Genomic DNA, 14,409 nt, shown 5'->3' on the forward strand with positions numbered 1-14,409 from the left:
CGTTTCCATAAATACAAATTTTTACAATTAATAATATTACAATCTATAATAATTTTGTTTAATAATAATAAACTCGTTAATTAATTACAATAATGTTTTTTAATTAACAAATAATTTTATAGAAACATAAAAGAAATATTTTTAGTAATTTTAAATATTGTATACAAAAATCATGAATCTTATAAATATATATATTTTACAACTAATAATACTTTAATCTATAAATAATTATATTTCATAATAATAAACTCGTTAACCAATTAAAATAATGTTTTTCTTGACAAATAATTTGTATGAAAATAATATTTTAATTAAAAATATTTATTATCCATAAATAAATAAATAATTTTATTTATTCAACAATTTTAAAATATAAAAATAAATTTATAAACTTATATTTTTATTATTTTAAAAAATTCAATCATACCCATAATATTACACAATCTTTTATAAATTTTCCCAACAATTTCACTTTATTAACAATTTCTTTTCAAATATCTCAAATTTATTTTCTAATTTAAATAAAACATTAATGTAAACAATGTTATTTTGAGAGATTTTAATTTAAGTTTGGAAATTAATTAATTTAAAACCGTGTTACTCTCTGATTGGAACCACATAATCCATTATTTTAAACATCTGTCCGGAAACAATCATTTTTGTATTTATTTATTTTCAGTGCTTCATCACATTATTTTAATATAGTTTTTTAATATCAACAAATGTAAATATCATATCTGTCTGTATATATTTCTAATATAATAAATTAAATTTGGATAGAGAATGTTTTTTGGTTCAAAGTTACGATTATTAAAAAATAAATCTTATACATACGTGAAAGAGAGTCAAGGTATTATCCTACTTTCATTAAAATTTTAGTATTCAGTGAGGAGGAATGATTAAAAACATTAACACTTGTTTAATATTTTTACTGCAATGATTAATGTAGAAAACTCTGTATTAATATTTTTTTACTGGACTCTTGAATGATAATAAATACAAAACTGTAGCATTAATTAAAACAGTATATATTAAATTTTATATCATTTATTTCTTTAGTTTAATCTTAGAAATGATTATTATTTTACTATTTTCTCTAACCTACTAAACTCGCATGCTATTCCAAGCATAGTTATATTAGCAAAAAAATTAAACTCTGCCGTTTATTTTAAACACATAATTAATTAATATATTTGTTTTTTCTTTAAATACAACCGAGTCAAGTCAGTTTCCTGTGAAAAAATAAATAAAAATATTGAAATGAGGAAAGAAATTTTTTCGTTTTGATTTGTAATTTCAGATTTTATAAAAACCATAAGGGGTTCTTTGAAGATAGTTATTGAGAAAAGAAAAGGGGAGTTTTGAAAATTACCAGTTGCTATTCTCTCTTCCTGCATTCTTCATTCCTTCCCAAACGGTTACCTTCCCTGCAATGCAGTGCAATTCAGGCAGAAGCACGTTTCCTACTTAAAGAGTGCCTTCAAACGCCACTTTTCTATTTTCTCAACTCGATCACGACCACACTCCAACCGTTTCTCTGAAACCTCTCACTCGCAGAATGTCTCGTCGAGGAAACCAATCCGATTCTAACCGTCCGCCGCACTCCACGGCTCCTTCTCCCGCTGCCGGAGGCCGGGGCCGTGGTCGTGGTCGCGGTCGCGGCCGCGGTGAACATTCCGCTCAAACAGCATACTCTGCTTCTCCTGCGCACACTTCATCTGCTGTTTCTCCGGCTCCTTCCACTGCCGCTCCTCCCCGTGCTGTGGCAGCCGTCCCTGCATCGGCGGCGCCTGGTCCATCCCTCCCTCCGACGGTTCAAGTCTCGCCGGCGCCAGTTTCTGGATCAGCGGCAGCGGTTGCTACGTCCGCGCAGTCTCTGGCGGCAGAATCTCTTAGTTCGACGCTCGAGAAGCAACTGACATTGGCTTCGTCGGCATCGTCGTCGTCGGCACCGTCGTCGTCAAAGGCTGTGCGATTCCCGGACCGGCCAGGAATAGGAAGAGCGGGAAAGAAGATCCAAGTGCGCGCGAATCATTTTCCAGTGCAAGTTCCGCAGATAGATATTTATCACTACGATGTTAGTTAATTGAATCGCATTTATTCTGTTTTATTTCAGTTTTAATTTTTTGGTTGCATGTTACTATTTTCTGTTGCTCATGCGGTTGAGAGTGAAGTGAGATATGTGTTTGAGTGAGTTCATTGTGTGATTAGGTAACGATCACTCCGGAGATCACTTCAAAGAAGATTTCCAGAGATGTTATCGGCTTGTTGGTCCAAGCCCACCGCCAATCTATCTTAGCAAATCGCTTGCCGGCGTATGATGGAAGAAAAAGTCTTTTTACATCTGGACCTTTGCCATTCGAATCTAAGGATTTTAAGGTCAAGCTGGGGGATGAGGATGAACCAGGGTCTTCTGCCACTCCTACATCTGCCAGGTGTGTTTTTTTTTAAAATTATTATAAAGGTAATAATTGTTATTGTTTACATAAATTTAAACATAAATATAATTTTAAAATCTTATGTTTTGTTTATTTCTATTGGCATAGAAAAAAGCGTGAACGGGAGTTTAGGGTCTCTATTCGATTTGCTACGAAGACTGACCTTCATCACCTTATTCAGTTTCTTGGTCGCAGTCAGTTGGACTGTCCACAGGAAACTATTCAGGCGCTTGATGTTGTTCTGCGGGCTACACCTTCTGAAAAGTTAGTTTTTTTTTTTGTTTATTGTTTTTTGATTGGTTTAATTTTGATTTGAATTTTCTGACTTAGTTGTTTTTGTTTTAAATGAAGGTTTGATGTGGTTGGGAGATCCTTTTTTTCTCCTGCATTGGGACCTAAAGGACCTTTGGGCAGTGGGACTGAATTTTGGCGAGGGTATTACCAGAGTCTTCGCCCAACTCAGATGGGCCTGTCTCTTAATATTGGTAATGCTGGGTATATTCTGATTGTCGTGAATAACACAGCGTTTGACAACTGATCAAATTTGATAAGTGATCATTCTTTTGACGCAGATGTGTCGGCGAGAGCATTTTATGAGGCTATTCCTGTCCTTGATTTCATTTTGAAGCATTTTAGACTCGATCCTCAAGGGCCTTTGCATGATCAGGATCGAGTTAAGGTATTGTACTGAAAGATTGTTTGGTTGTTTGTTTTTATTGAGTTATATTTTGCTTATGAATGCACAGTAATGCTTATTTTTCTGTATATGCTGCTGTTAACAATTTTTTGTTGAGATGGTTTGGTTAATTTTCACTCTGGGCATATTGAAATCTATATAATTAACTTATAAATAGTGTTTGTCTTTCGCTCTCTAATCTACAGATTAAGAGAGCTCTGAGAGGAGTCAAGGTACAGGTTAATCATGGACAGAATATCAGACGTTACAAAGTCTCTGCTGTCACAAAAGAACCCCTCAGAGGCTTAATGTAAGGAACTTTTTCTGTGGTTGTTGTTTTTCAATTACATTTACATTATTAAATGGAGAAGAAAATGTCAAAAAGTAGCCTTTTTGTGTTATGTATTTAGTTGTTGCCCTTCTTTTCCTTAATAAGTTATGCCTGTTTTAATGGTAAAATGTTTTATGTGTAAATCATTCTCATTTAGTTCATTTAGTCCGTTTCATTACTTAACTTACTGAAGTCTTTGATTTCGTTATTTGTATGTTTAGGTTTACTCTTGATGACAATGGAACAAAATCCTCAGTTGTTCAGTATTTCCAAGAGAAATATAATATTTCTTTGCAGTATACACAGCTTCCTGCTCTTCAAGCTGGTTCCGACACCAAACCAATTTTTTTGCCTATGGAGGTTCATCTCGGCTTCACTCCATCTTTTATCTGTATATGTAAAGAGTATGTATAGAATATTTTTGCTGAGACTTAACTTGGTTTAGTGTACTTGTTTTATATTGTAGCTTTGTACAATCGTGGCTGGACAGAGATATACCAAGAAACTGAATGAGGGTCAAGTAACTGCTCTTTTAAAGGCAACTTGTCAGCGTCCTCATGATAGGGAGAACTCCATCAGACAGGTACCTACTTCGTAATGAATTGGCATGTCTTAGTTCTTTTCCTTTAGTAAGTTTTCTCTGTTTTGACAGGTTGTCAAGCAGAGCAATTTCAGTACTGACCAATTTGCTCGGGACTTTCAAATTCGAGTCAGGGAGGAACCAATATTGCTTGATGCTCGTGTCTTGCCTCCCCCTATGGTATAAATATGGTTATATATGATTATACTTGACACATTTTGGCCAATTCTTTTTGTTTTAAAATATTTAATTTTATTACTGCAGCTTAAATACCATGGATCAGGTGGCGAGTCACAGGTTCAACCAAGGATGGGTCAGTGGAATATGATTAATAAGGTAAATCTGTGAATAATTCCTTGTTTGGTGTTACATCATGTACCTTACCTTAGATATGGCTAATTTTATACATTGTTCAATTATACACAGGGAATTATTATAAGTAAATTTGATGCCAATTAAGTATTGTATACCGAGTTATATTATAATCATTTGCTGGATCAGAAAACAGGATGTAACCACTTGTAATATTTTGTAGAAAGTGATTATTGGCGGTACGGTTGAATATTGGACTTGCCTCAACTTATCTGGAAGAATATTCAGAGATCTTCCATTTCAACTTTGTCAGAATTTAGTTGAAATGTGTAACAGCAAGGGAATGGTATGGTAGTTTGTACAGTTTGTTACTATGATTATCTAATGGCAAGATTGTTGAGTATTCTTTATGTGTGTATTTTTATGCCAGCGTTTTAAAGGAACTCCTGTAGTGCCTATAACAACAGCTCCAAGTGGTCAAATAGAGAATGCTCTTAAGAACCTCCATAAGCGCTGTATGGAGGCCGGAGGACTTCAATTGTTGATCATTATTTTACCTGATGTCAAGGGGTCGTATGGTGAGTGATTTCTATTTTCAGACAGAATACTCTTAATGTGGCTTTATCATGTTTAATCGTTTTGTTCTGACAGGGAAAATTAAGCGCATCTGTGAAACTGAGTTAGGAATAGTATCTCAGTGTTGTCAGCCTAATCAAGTGACGAAAATGAACAAGCAATATCTTGAAAATCTATCCCTCAAGATAAATGTGAAGGTTGAAGTTATTCACTAAAAACCTTGCTTAAGCTATATATATACCTTTTGTTTCTTTTAAATTGTAAACGTGTCTTTGTTGTGATTATATAGGTTGGTGGTACGAACACGATATTGAATGATGCATTTGCGAATAGAATACCTCATGTCTCCGATACACCAACAATCATCTTTGGTGCAGATGTAACACATCCCCAACCAGGGGAGGACTCTAGTCCTTCTATTGCTGCAGTAAGCCCCCATTTTTGGTCCTTTTTGTTGATGTATTACTGGGTGTCAATAATTGTTGAATGTTGGTGTAGGTAGTGGCATCAATGGATTGGCCTTACGTAACAAGGTATAAAGGAGTTGTTTCTGCTCAGAAACATCGGGAAGAAATTATTCAAGATCTTTTCATTGAACGTGAAGATCCGGTGAAGGGAGTTGTACATTCAGGAATTATCAGGTACCGTTGATTGGTGTTGCTAATGCAACTTTTGTGGAGCAAACCCTATTGATATTTGTTGAATCTTTCTCTTTAGGGATTTGTTTCGTGCTTTCCGGAATTCAACTAATCGAAAGCCAGAAAGGATTATATTCTACAGGTTGGGTTTGATTGAACTTAATGGGACACTTGTATATTAGGTTCTTATAATGTATATAACTTATTTTCCAGTTTCAATTTGTTCTCAACAGAGATGGTGTGAGCGAGGGCCAATTTAATCAAGTGCTACTTTATGAGATGGATGCCATAAGACGGGTATGTTGGATATGGGAGACTTGTTTTTGAAGAGAAGATAAACAGCATGCTTTATAACAACCACATCAATTTACAAAAGAGACATTCAATCAAACTATTGAGCATACTCTTTTTGCCAAATCATGGGAATGCATAAGGGCTCGTTGATGAACTTTTTAATCTATATATACTGTTCTCTCAGGTGATTTATTCCATACCTATTCATGACGAGTTTGACATCTTGTTTCAGGCCTGTAGCTCGTTACAAGCCGACTATTTACCACCTGTTACTTTTGTGGTGGTTCAGAAGAGGCACCATACTCGGTTGTTCCCTGCGGATCACAGAGCTCGTGATAGTACAGATAGAAGTGGAAATATAATGCCAGGTATATATCTCGGCTGTATTTGGCTATATTGCAGTTTCAATGTTAACCCCTAAATTCATTAATGTTCTGCACTTTTTCTCTTGTAGGGACTGTAGTTGACACAACCATATGTCATCCCCGGGAGTTTGATTTTTACCTGAATAGTCATGCTGGAATTCAGGTAATGCAGTGCTCTCAAGACTCGCATTCAACTTTTGTTATTTATTTTTCTCAAGGCGTTTGACAAGTTATCTGCTTGGATTGTACTGTCTGCATTTTGCAGGGAACAAGCAGACCAACTCATTATCATGTATTGTTCGATGAAAATAAATTTACTGCTGATGAGTTGCAGATTTTAACCAATAATTTGTGCTATACGTAAAATTCTACCCCCATACTATTTTGTTGCTTTTACTGTATCAGTTTTGTCAAGTTTGATTGAAACATGAATTTTTATTTCAGGTATGCAAGATGTACTCGATCAGTTTCTATAGGTTTGATACTTCAAATTTGTTTCCTGTATCTTGATGATCACGCATTCACCCTCACTTTCATTTGAGTTGATTTTTTTGTTTGATTTTTTTGTTTGTAGTTCCTCCCGCGTATTATGCTCATTTGGCCGCATTCCGTGCGCGCTATTACATAGAAGGCGATGCATCAGAATCTGGTTCTGCATCTGGAGGCAGGGGTGGTTTTGCCAACTTTGAGGTTAAATTGCCCTCGGTGAAAAGTAATGTCTCGGACGTGATGTTTTTCTGTTGAAGGCTGAAGACGTTTTTTTTTGGAAAGATCAGTGTTGGATCTCTGGTGTTGCCTCATCTTTGATCTTTACACCTCTTTTTGTTGCAAACATTCTGGCGTCTTGCGTTTTATTTAGCATATAGCTACACAGATAATTGTTGGGTTTCTACTCATTTTGCCATGTAAAGAAAGCTTTTTGGTACTGATAGCCTTTCCTACAGTTGAAATTGAAATCAAAGTTTTTATTTCTTAGAATTTTGTCTATTTTGAACCTCCGTTTTCAAATTAAATTTAAATTTGATGTTCGATTGAAGCAAAATCTATTCTTAATTTATAATCTCTTAGATGTATTGCATTGATGTGTAATGTAGGAATAGATTGCAGTGCATGTTCTTCTTCGAATGTTTTTATGCTTTAAGATTACAAACTAGTGAGAAATAAGCTTTAGAACAATTATGAGAAATACAACCATGAATTTCGAAACTTTCGATCTTATCAGAAAAGTCATAAAACAATACACAAAATGAACTTACTAAGCCAGAAAGTGAACCAGACTAGATTAACCCAACATTTCTTGGAGTGAGCGAATATTTTCACTTTAGATTGTCACATTTGAATTTATTTAAACTGTTCAAAACAAGTTACGATTATGAAACAAAATCCTTATAAAATTATGGTAATATTAAAGAACATAGATATTGGCGTTGATGGTCACGTGATCTGAATTCAAATACATGTAAAATTTATTTACACAGCTAATATATTTGATTTGATATATGCATAAAATAATTTTGTATACTTCACCAAAAGCTAATTCACTGAAAAATTAATAAATAACGTATTTCAAATATGCTCAAAATTTATGGAAGGTGAAATGATATGTTGAGATTGCTTTTATTATAGTTCTTGTTTTTACGTGGACGTTACGGAATATGCAATACTGTAGTTGACAGCTTATGTGGAATCGTTACGAATCACATCCATGACATGTGAATTTTATTGTTAATGTAATTTATTTAGAGGCTGTAGATATCTATAGGTACATATAATCCAAGTTTCATCTTACAGGAGATTCTGTAAAATGCGTATAGAAACTGTTCTGTAATTTTCATAATTTGACCGGCTACATAACTTTTTCTGACTAGTTTTTTATAATAATAATTATGTTGATAAGTGCTACATCCACATGATCTGAATTATTATTTTTTCCAAAGAAGGCTTCCATAATATTCAATGAGCCATTTTACAACAAAAAATTATGTTGACCAATATGCAGAAATCGAGTTTGTCAAAACTCCAAGAATGTGTTATAACTTGTATCTTCATTCAATCAAAAAACATATGTTAATTTACAATACTATGTACCAGAAAAGCGAAAACCCCGACAGACATGGCTCACAAAGAGTGACTCACATAAAAACAGACAACCCCTATTGTGCACAGAAAACACAAACAAGTGACTATCCAAGTAATAACGTGTGGTCTTGCCGATTGCACCAATTATATACCGGCAAGAGAAATACATGGCGAAAAAGATTACTATGTTCCAATTCCACATGCTACAAAAATAGTGTTATATGCATGAACAGAGCAAGGAACAATGTCCTTATCAAAGTGTGAGGTCCATCACATAAAGAAGTGCTTCCACCTAGCTCTCCTGCATCTACAAACTCACTTCTGCCCCTACCAGTTGATGCAGATACATTCACAGGCAGTGAACCTATTTGAATTCATTTACATTGTAAAACGCATTAGAATATGATGTACCCTTCAAGACATACAAATACAATGAAACACAACCCAATGGTGAGTTAGACCTATAGCAAAACTTTAGAGATCTTTTTACTTTAAATAACAGTTATACGTTAGACCTTCTTTTTCTTAATATATGGATCTCTTTAGCTTTATAAAACTGTGACCTAAGATCTAAAACAAAATTGAAGAAACCATTTACTTTAAATAAGACACTTACATGTTTGACCTTTTTCTTAATTATTTATTTACAAAAACTATTCACGAGTAATTATTTGCTAGTAGGTCTAAAATTTGAGTTTTAGTGGTCTTATCCTTCAACCGGCCTAATGATTCATAACTAAATAGAATCCTTATTCTTGGAGATCTGGAGATCCTAGGTTTACTTTGACTAGAGATAAGAATATTTCATACATGTAAATGGGGTGCCAACCTCACTTTTATGCCGATTTTATAAAGTTAACATCTTAATACTTATTTACACATGTCCTTTGCTATGTGTCTGCAATGAAGTGTAGGTGAAACTTACAGTCATAATTAACCCATCCAATGCGTTGACCAGCAAGATCATAGACAAAAATTTTGTCTTTTAATACGAGATCTGAGGCAAAAGAGTGCAATGTTGTCAGTATCATACATGCTAGTTACTTGATCATGAACAATTTATAAACAAGAACACTTTTGAGTTGATATTCTGTCAGACATATACAACATACTAGTTCTAGTATCTCAGCCCCACAATAAGCAAAAGTATAAGGATTTCTGTTTTGATTCTATACTATTTGTGGGCATACCAAAATTACTTAATATAGGATTTATTTTCTTTCAAAATATAAGCTTTAAGATCTAACTATTGCTATTTTAACTACAGTGACATTATTAATTTGTTTTATGCATGCTTATAACACCAAAATACAACATGCATATATGAACTAAAGTTTCCAAACTAGTATTATACCTCCTAGAATAGTTACACTTTCACCCGGGATTTTCTGAAAGCCAATACACCAAACTGAACCCTCACCCTGCAACACAGTTTAATTAATACCCTTGTACGAGTGAGAAAACATGCACAATAGACAAACGACAGAGAGTATAATGATAACATGCATATGAAAAATAACTGAATATTAGCTCTGAGATGTTTCCTAAATTTCCCAGTGATAAAAGTTCAGTTGCAGAAATAATTATAAGAAGCATGGAGTTTTCTTTTCCACACCCACCCTTACCCAGAAGGGAGCAAGCAAGGCATGAAAATGATAATATTTAAACAAATATAGCAAAAGTACAAAATAATTTTGCTATGCCACTACAAATTATTGAATACTTAGATCTATTGATATCTTTGCAAATCATGTAATCAGGTATTATTCCTTAAAAAATTGAATAAGAGTAAATTAAAGCTTGAATACTTACAATATAATTCTGTTGAATAAGGTAGTCCAGTGGTCTTAAAACCAGAGATGCACCACCAGCGAAGTTCAGACTTACTTGTGGAAAAATGTCAACATTGCTAAATAAAGTATAGACAGAAAGAGATAGATAAACAGTGTCAAAATTTTCTAGTTTTATCCAAACATGAAAAGAAGAACGCTTAAAATCAACAAAATATATATGAACAGGTCAACTTAACCTGGAGCTGGTTATTAAGTAACACTGATTTCCCCTAGAAAGAACACTACGTACAGATTGTGGAATAGCTGCTGTAATCTGCATCAACAATAATGTTGCTGTTAATTATTGAAAAATTTCCTAAAGAGAAAAAATAATGCCACTATTGCTAATCACATATGAAGAATCAAAGCATCATCTATTATTAATCAATTGGATGAAAAGAAATTACCTAACATAACTCACCGCATTCACAAAGGTTGTATAAGCCTCTTCTGCAAGGTAGGACAAAGTTGTTCCAGAATCAACAATGGTACCTCTGTTGTTTGATGTAGCAAAAACTGCAGGGTCAATTTGCAAAGGCTGGCCATTGACAGAGATGCTCTGCAGATATAAATTGTAATGAGGCCTGAAATATTTGCCAAGGAAGCAGTAAGTCGAACCAGTTTTCACAAATAAACTGTCTATTGCGATACATTTGAATTTTAAAATTCTTATTCAACTTTTGTAACAGTGAGTGCAAATTTTTGGTAAAAGGGAAAGGCAATAACCATGATAGAGTTGTAAAATCCAAAATTAAGCCTCAGTAAATATTTATCTTTAAAATCTTAGTAAATAAATAAAAGCACTTGCACCAAATCACATCTATTAAAACAAGTAGAATAAATTTGAGAGTACCACCTTAAACAAGAAGTAAATGACTCTGATTCATGATGGAACATGTTTTCCTTCTGTGTTTTGATGACTGATTTCAATGTTTTGGAGGCCTAACCATTTGTATAAAGTATAAATAAATAGGACCACTTGACCAACCAGTAACCCCTGAATGAAAATTCTTTGACCTTTCCGAGAGCAGGCACTCAAGTACATTGCAAATATTGAAAACATTCCATCCGTCTCATAGTTCTAGAGCCGTTAATTGGTGCAGACAAACCATCAAAGCGCCAAATTCCTATTTTCGGGTGAACATTTTCACAACATATAGTGTGCTAGATATTATAAATTGATTTTACTTATTTGTTTTATTAGGCTCCTAAGAACAAACACAAGAAGCTCCATCAACTTATCAACTTTTTTCATTCCATACAAAAAATCAACAGAAGTCAACACTTGACAACAAATTTCAATCTCCAAGTCAAATAGATAATCTAAAGGATAAATACCATGTTGAAGTTCACTGAATCTATGAAACAGCATGTATATAGCACATGAAAAAACCACAAATAAAAAATTGGCATAAAGAAATTGAAATGTAGCATGTACTCTAAGTTCTAACAAATGAATAAACGTACTGTGATGGAACAAGTGGAGTATAAACTATGTTTGGCTCCACAATTTCACCAAGAACCAAGACACCCCCACCACTATTATCTCCTTTTAAGCAATGAGAGAACACTCTTGGTGCAATTCCTTGCGATGAGAGTTGGGAAATGACAGACATGCCTTGTTGCCCAAATCCAAATATCCCATCAACTGCTCTATCAGACTTTGTTAAGTCCCCAGTCTGCTGGATGCTACAACTGTTCCACAGTACAACATCATAAGACAATGCCTAACAAGCTTAAACCAACAAATTCAAAAGGGGAGATGAGGGTGGGGTGCTTATTGAAACATATGAATGCTATTTTGAGCCATTTCTCAGACTCACAATACAACAATAACAACAGTCTTATCCCACTACATGAGATCGGCTATTTCAAATTCGTGATAGCTTACCCAAAAACTACAGATGCCGAAGAATTTGTTGTCAAGGATCCCTCAAAAATACTAGCAAAATGCATCAAGTCTGACACATAATAGCCTGATGTCCCACTGCCATCTCCGTACTGGAACGTATAAGTGCACTGGTTGTTCTGACCGGAACAGCTTGCATCGGAGGACTGTACTCCGTTCTTGCACCTCCGGTCTGAACAAGAGATCAATGAAGATGTTGATGAACTCCTAGGGTCAAAGTAATTGAGCTGAATCTGCAACCAAATCCGGCAAAGATGATATTCAATCAGTATTATTCACAAATCCCAAAAGTACATTGTTATAGTGTCATAAGAACTGTGTACTGAACTGAATCAACTAACTAACAAATAAGGAACAGGGAAATTAAACTTACTTGCAGCCCACTTGTCTGAGGACAACCATTGCAGGACCCACAACTAACCCAGAGAACATCACTCCCAGTGTCAATCTGCACATAAAATTCCCTTGGAGGAGTACCCATTTTTACCTTGGTATAGTAAAGCCTGTGGAAAAAGCCAAAAAAATTATTTTGTTGCATTTTATTCCAAAAAATAAAACATTGAATTGAGATCACAAAACATATAACAAAAACAACAAGATTGGAATTGCGAGGAGAGAAATTCAAAAACATAAAAAAGTTCAGAATTGAGAGCCATCACACATCACCAAACCACTCAATTTTTCATTTCTAATTTAAGCACCAAGATACGAAATTTGAAGACACCCATGAGAGAAATTGATCCAAAAAATAAATAAATAAGCAAAACTGAAAAAGGGGTGATAGAATTACCCGACTTGTGAGGGATCGAAGGTGCCTTTGACAGGGAAATCTACAACATAGTTAGTAGACTGCAACATTCTACGATGTCTGAGGCTGTCCCTCGCTCTGAGCTGATTCAACTCCACGCCATGATTCGAAGGAAATGCTCTTTCCAGCGTCAGAGTCACCGGCGACCCCTCCCCCACCGACAGAAGAGCGGCGGCGAACAGAAAAACGGCGGCCACCACTTCCATTTAGTGTCGGTTGGAAAGTGTAAAAGAAGGGAAAGCGAAACGGATTTGAGACAGTTATACTAATGGAATATGAGAACAAAAAGCAACACAGCGCAAAAATTGTTGGTGCTTCTGTTCTTCATGATCGTGATGAGAGAGAGAGTTGTCACCTGAACGAACCTGCAAGTTGCAGGTTGCAAATTTGGTTCACATAACACAACATAATGGATTACGTATAGTTACTACCATTTTTATTTATGAAGCTATAACATTTACGGCACCACCGCTACATTCATCTTTTTAATATACTTCACCTTCTTCCTCCACCATTAAAAAAAATATACATGGGGAATTTTTTTATTACTCTGTTATATTATATGTTCTAAATTTTCGTACAAAAAAAACAGAACATTAAAGGACATTTTTTCATAACCATGATACAAAGCAAACCATGTTTTAACCCAGGAAAAAAGAACAGGCTAAATGAAAATAAAAAAAGAAGAATGAAAATATGAAGAAGAAAAAAAGTGATGCAGTGAATTTTATTTTTAAATTTTCTTAAACTAAAAGACTTAGAGTCCTTAAAAAAATATTTTGGGTTATAGTAAAAAAAAGTGTTTGTAGAGATTCTAATAAATGGTTTTTACTTAATTTTTTAATAAAAGTTAATAACTGAAAAAAGAATAAATATCGTTTTTATCTAATTGCCAGCTAGACTTACTTTATGGAGGAATATCTAATGAGATGTGTTTCATATTTTGAATTCGTAAAATATATTCAAAATTTAATCCCAGATAATAAAAATCTTCATATTTCGGAACCAGATTTGAAAGATTTAAAAAAAAAAATAGAGAACAAGAGAAGATTTAACAAAGAAACAAGGATAAAAATGTTTTTGAAGATAGAAAAATATGATCAAAGAGGAAATTCACTAAGTTTATATTTGTTTCTAAGTAAATATTATTTGATGCTTTCTTAAATATTTGGATGTGTTAGACAACAGTTTATACTTATGACTCGAGTACTTATTACACTTATGACTTTGAGTAAGTTGCAATGGTGTTTATTATTAAAATATATAGGTGTTATCTTTATAGTATTAAATTTGATATATTAAATTATCATAAAAGTATGAATAGACGTATAATCATAAGAAGTTAAGCATGTATTGAAGGAGTACGAGTTTAATGAATATATCATACTAGCAAGACTAATATGGTAGCAAATGTCATAAGTGAGAAGATAATGTTTGTTCTAATAATAAATAAGTTGGACTTGATTAATATTATATAGACTTATGTGGAAGTTGTCATAGAATCATATGGTGATACTTGTCGTATTTAATAATTTTATTGGAATAACTAATGACTTTAATCTTAGGACAAA

The 14,409-nt window shown here is 33.9% G+C and overlaps 2 protein-coding genes across 2 annotated transcripts; one reads left to right on the forward strand and one right to left on the reverse strand.

Moving 5' to 3' along the window:
- Nucleotides 1–1,234: 1,234 nt before the first annotated feature.
- Nucleotides 1,235–7,188, forward strand: LOC137817934 (protein argonaute 5). Its single transcript, XM_068621161.1, has 22 exons — nt 1,235–2,077; nt 2,212–2,435; nt 2,547–2,702; nt 2,790–2,923; nt 3,011–3,117; nt 3,321–3,424; nt 3,667–3,805; nt 3,912–4,028; nt 4,098–4,205; nt 4,290–4,361; nt 4,561–4,683; nt 4,768–4,915; nt 4,989–5,110; nt 5,203–5,340; nt 5,412–5,554; nt 5,631–5,693; nt 5,785–5,848; nt 6,078–6,213; nt 6,300–6,373; nt 6,476–6,570; nt 6,655–6,686; nt 6,785–7,188. Exons 1-22 carry the CDS (start codon nt 1,559–1,561, stop codon nt 6,952–6,954), a joined length of 2,988 nt encoding a protein of 995 aa, XP_068477262.1. The 5' UTR covers nt 1,235–1,558; the 3' UTR covers nt 6,955–7,188.
- A 1,048-nt stretch (nt 7,189–8,236) lies between these two features.
- LOC137820914 (aspartic proteinase 36-like) lies at nt 8,237–13,436 on the reverse strand. The gene is made up of 10 exons (XM_068625252.1): nt 12,821–13,436; nt 12,404–12,533; nt 12,013–12,263; nt 11,589–11,816; nt 10,543–10,705; nt 10,319–10,395; nt 10,102–10,198; nt 9,644–9,710; nt 9,215–9,286; nt 8,237–8,653 (listed from the first exon to the last, which is right to left on the reverse strand). Exons 1-10 carry the CDS (start codon nt 13,042–13,044, stop codon nt 8,493–8,495), a joined length of 1,470 nt encoding a protein of 489 aa, XP_068481353.1. The 5' UTR covers nt 13,045–13,436; the 3' UTR covers nt 8,237–8,492.
- Nucleotides 13,437–14,409: the final 973 nt, after the last annotated feature.

This window comes from Phaseolus vulgaris, chromosome 11, assembly GCF_000499845.2.
Source record: "Phaseolus vulgaris cultivar G19833 chromosome 11, P. vulgaris v2.0, whole genome shotgun sequence".
In the NCBI taxonomy this organism is placed as follows: Eukaryota; Viridiplantae; Streptophyta; class Magnoliopsida; order Fabales; family Fabaceae; genus Phaseolus; species Phaseolus vulgaris.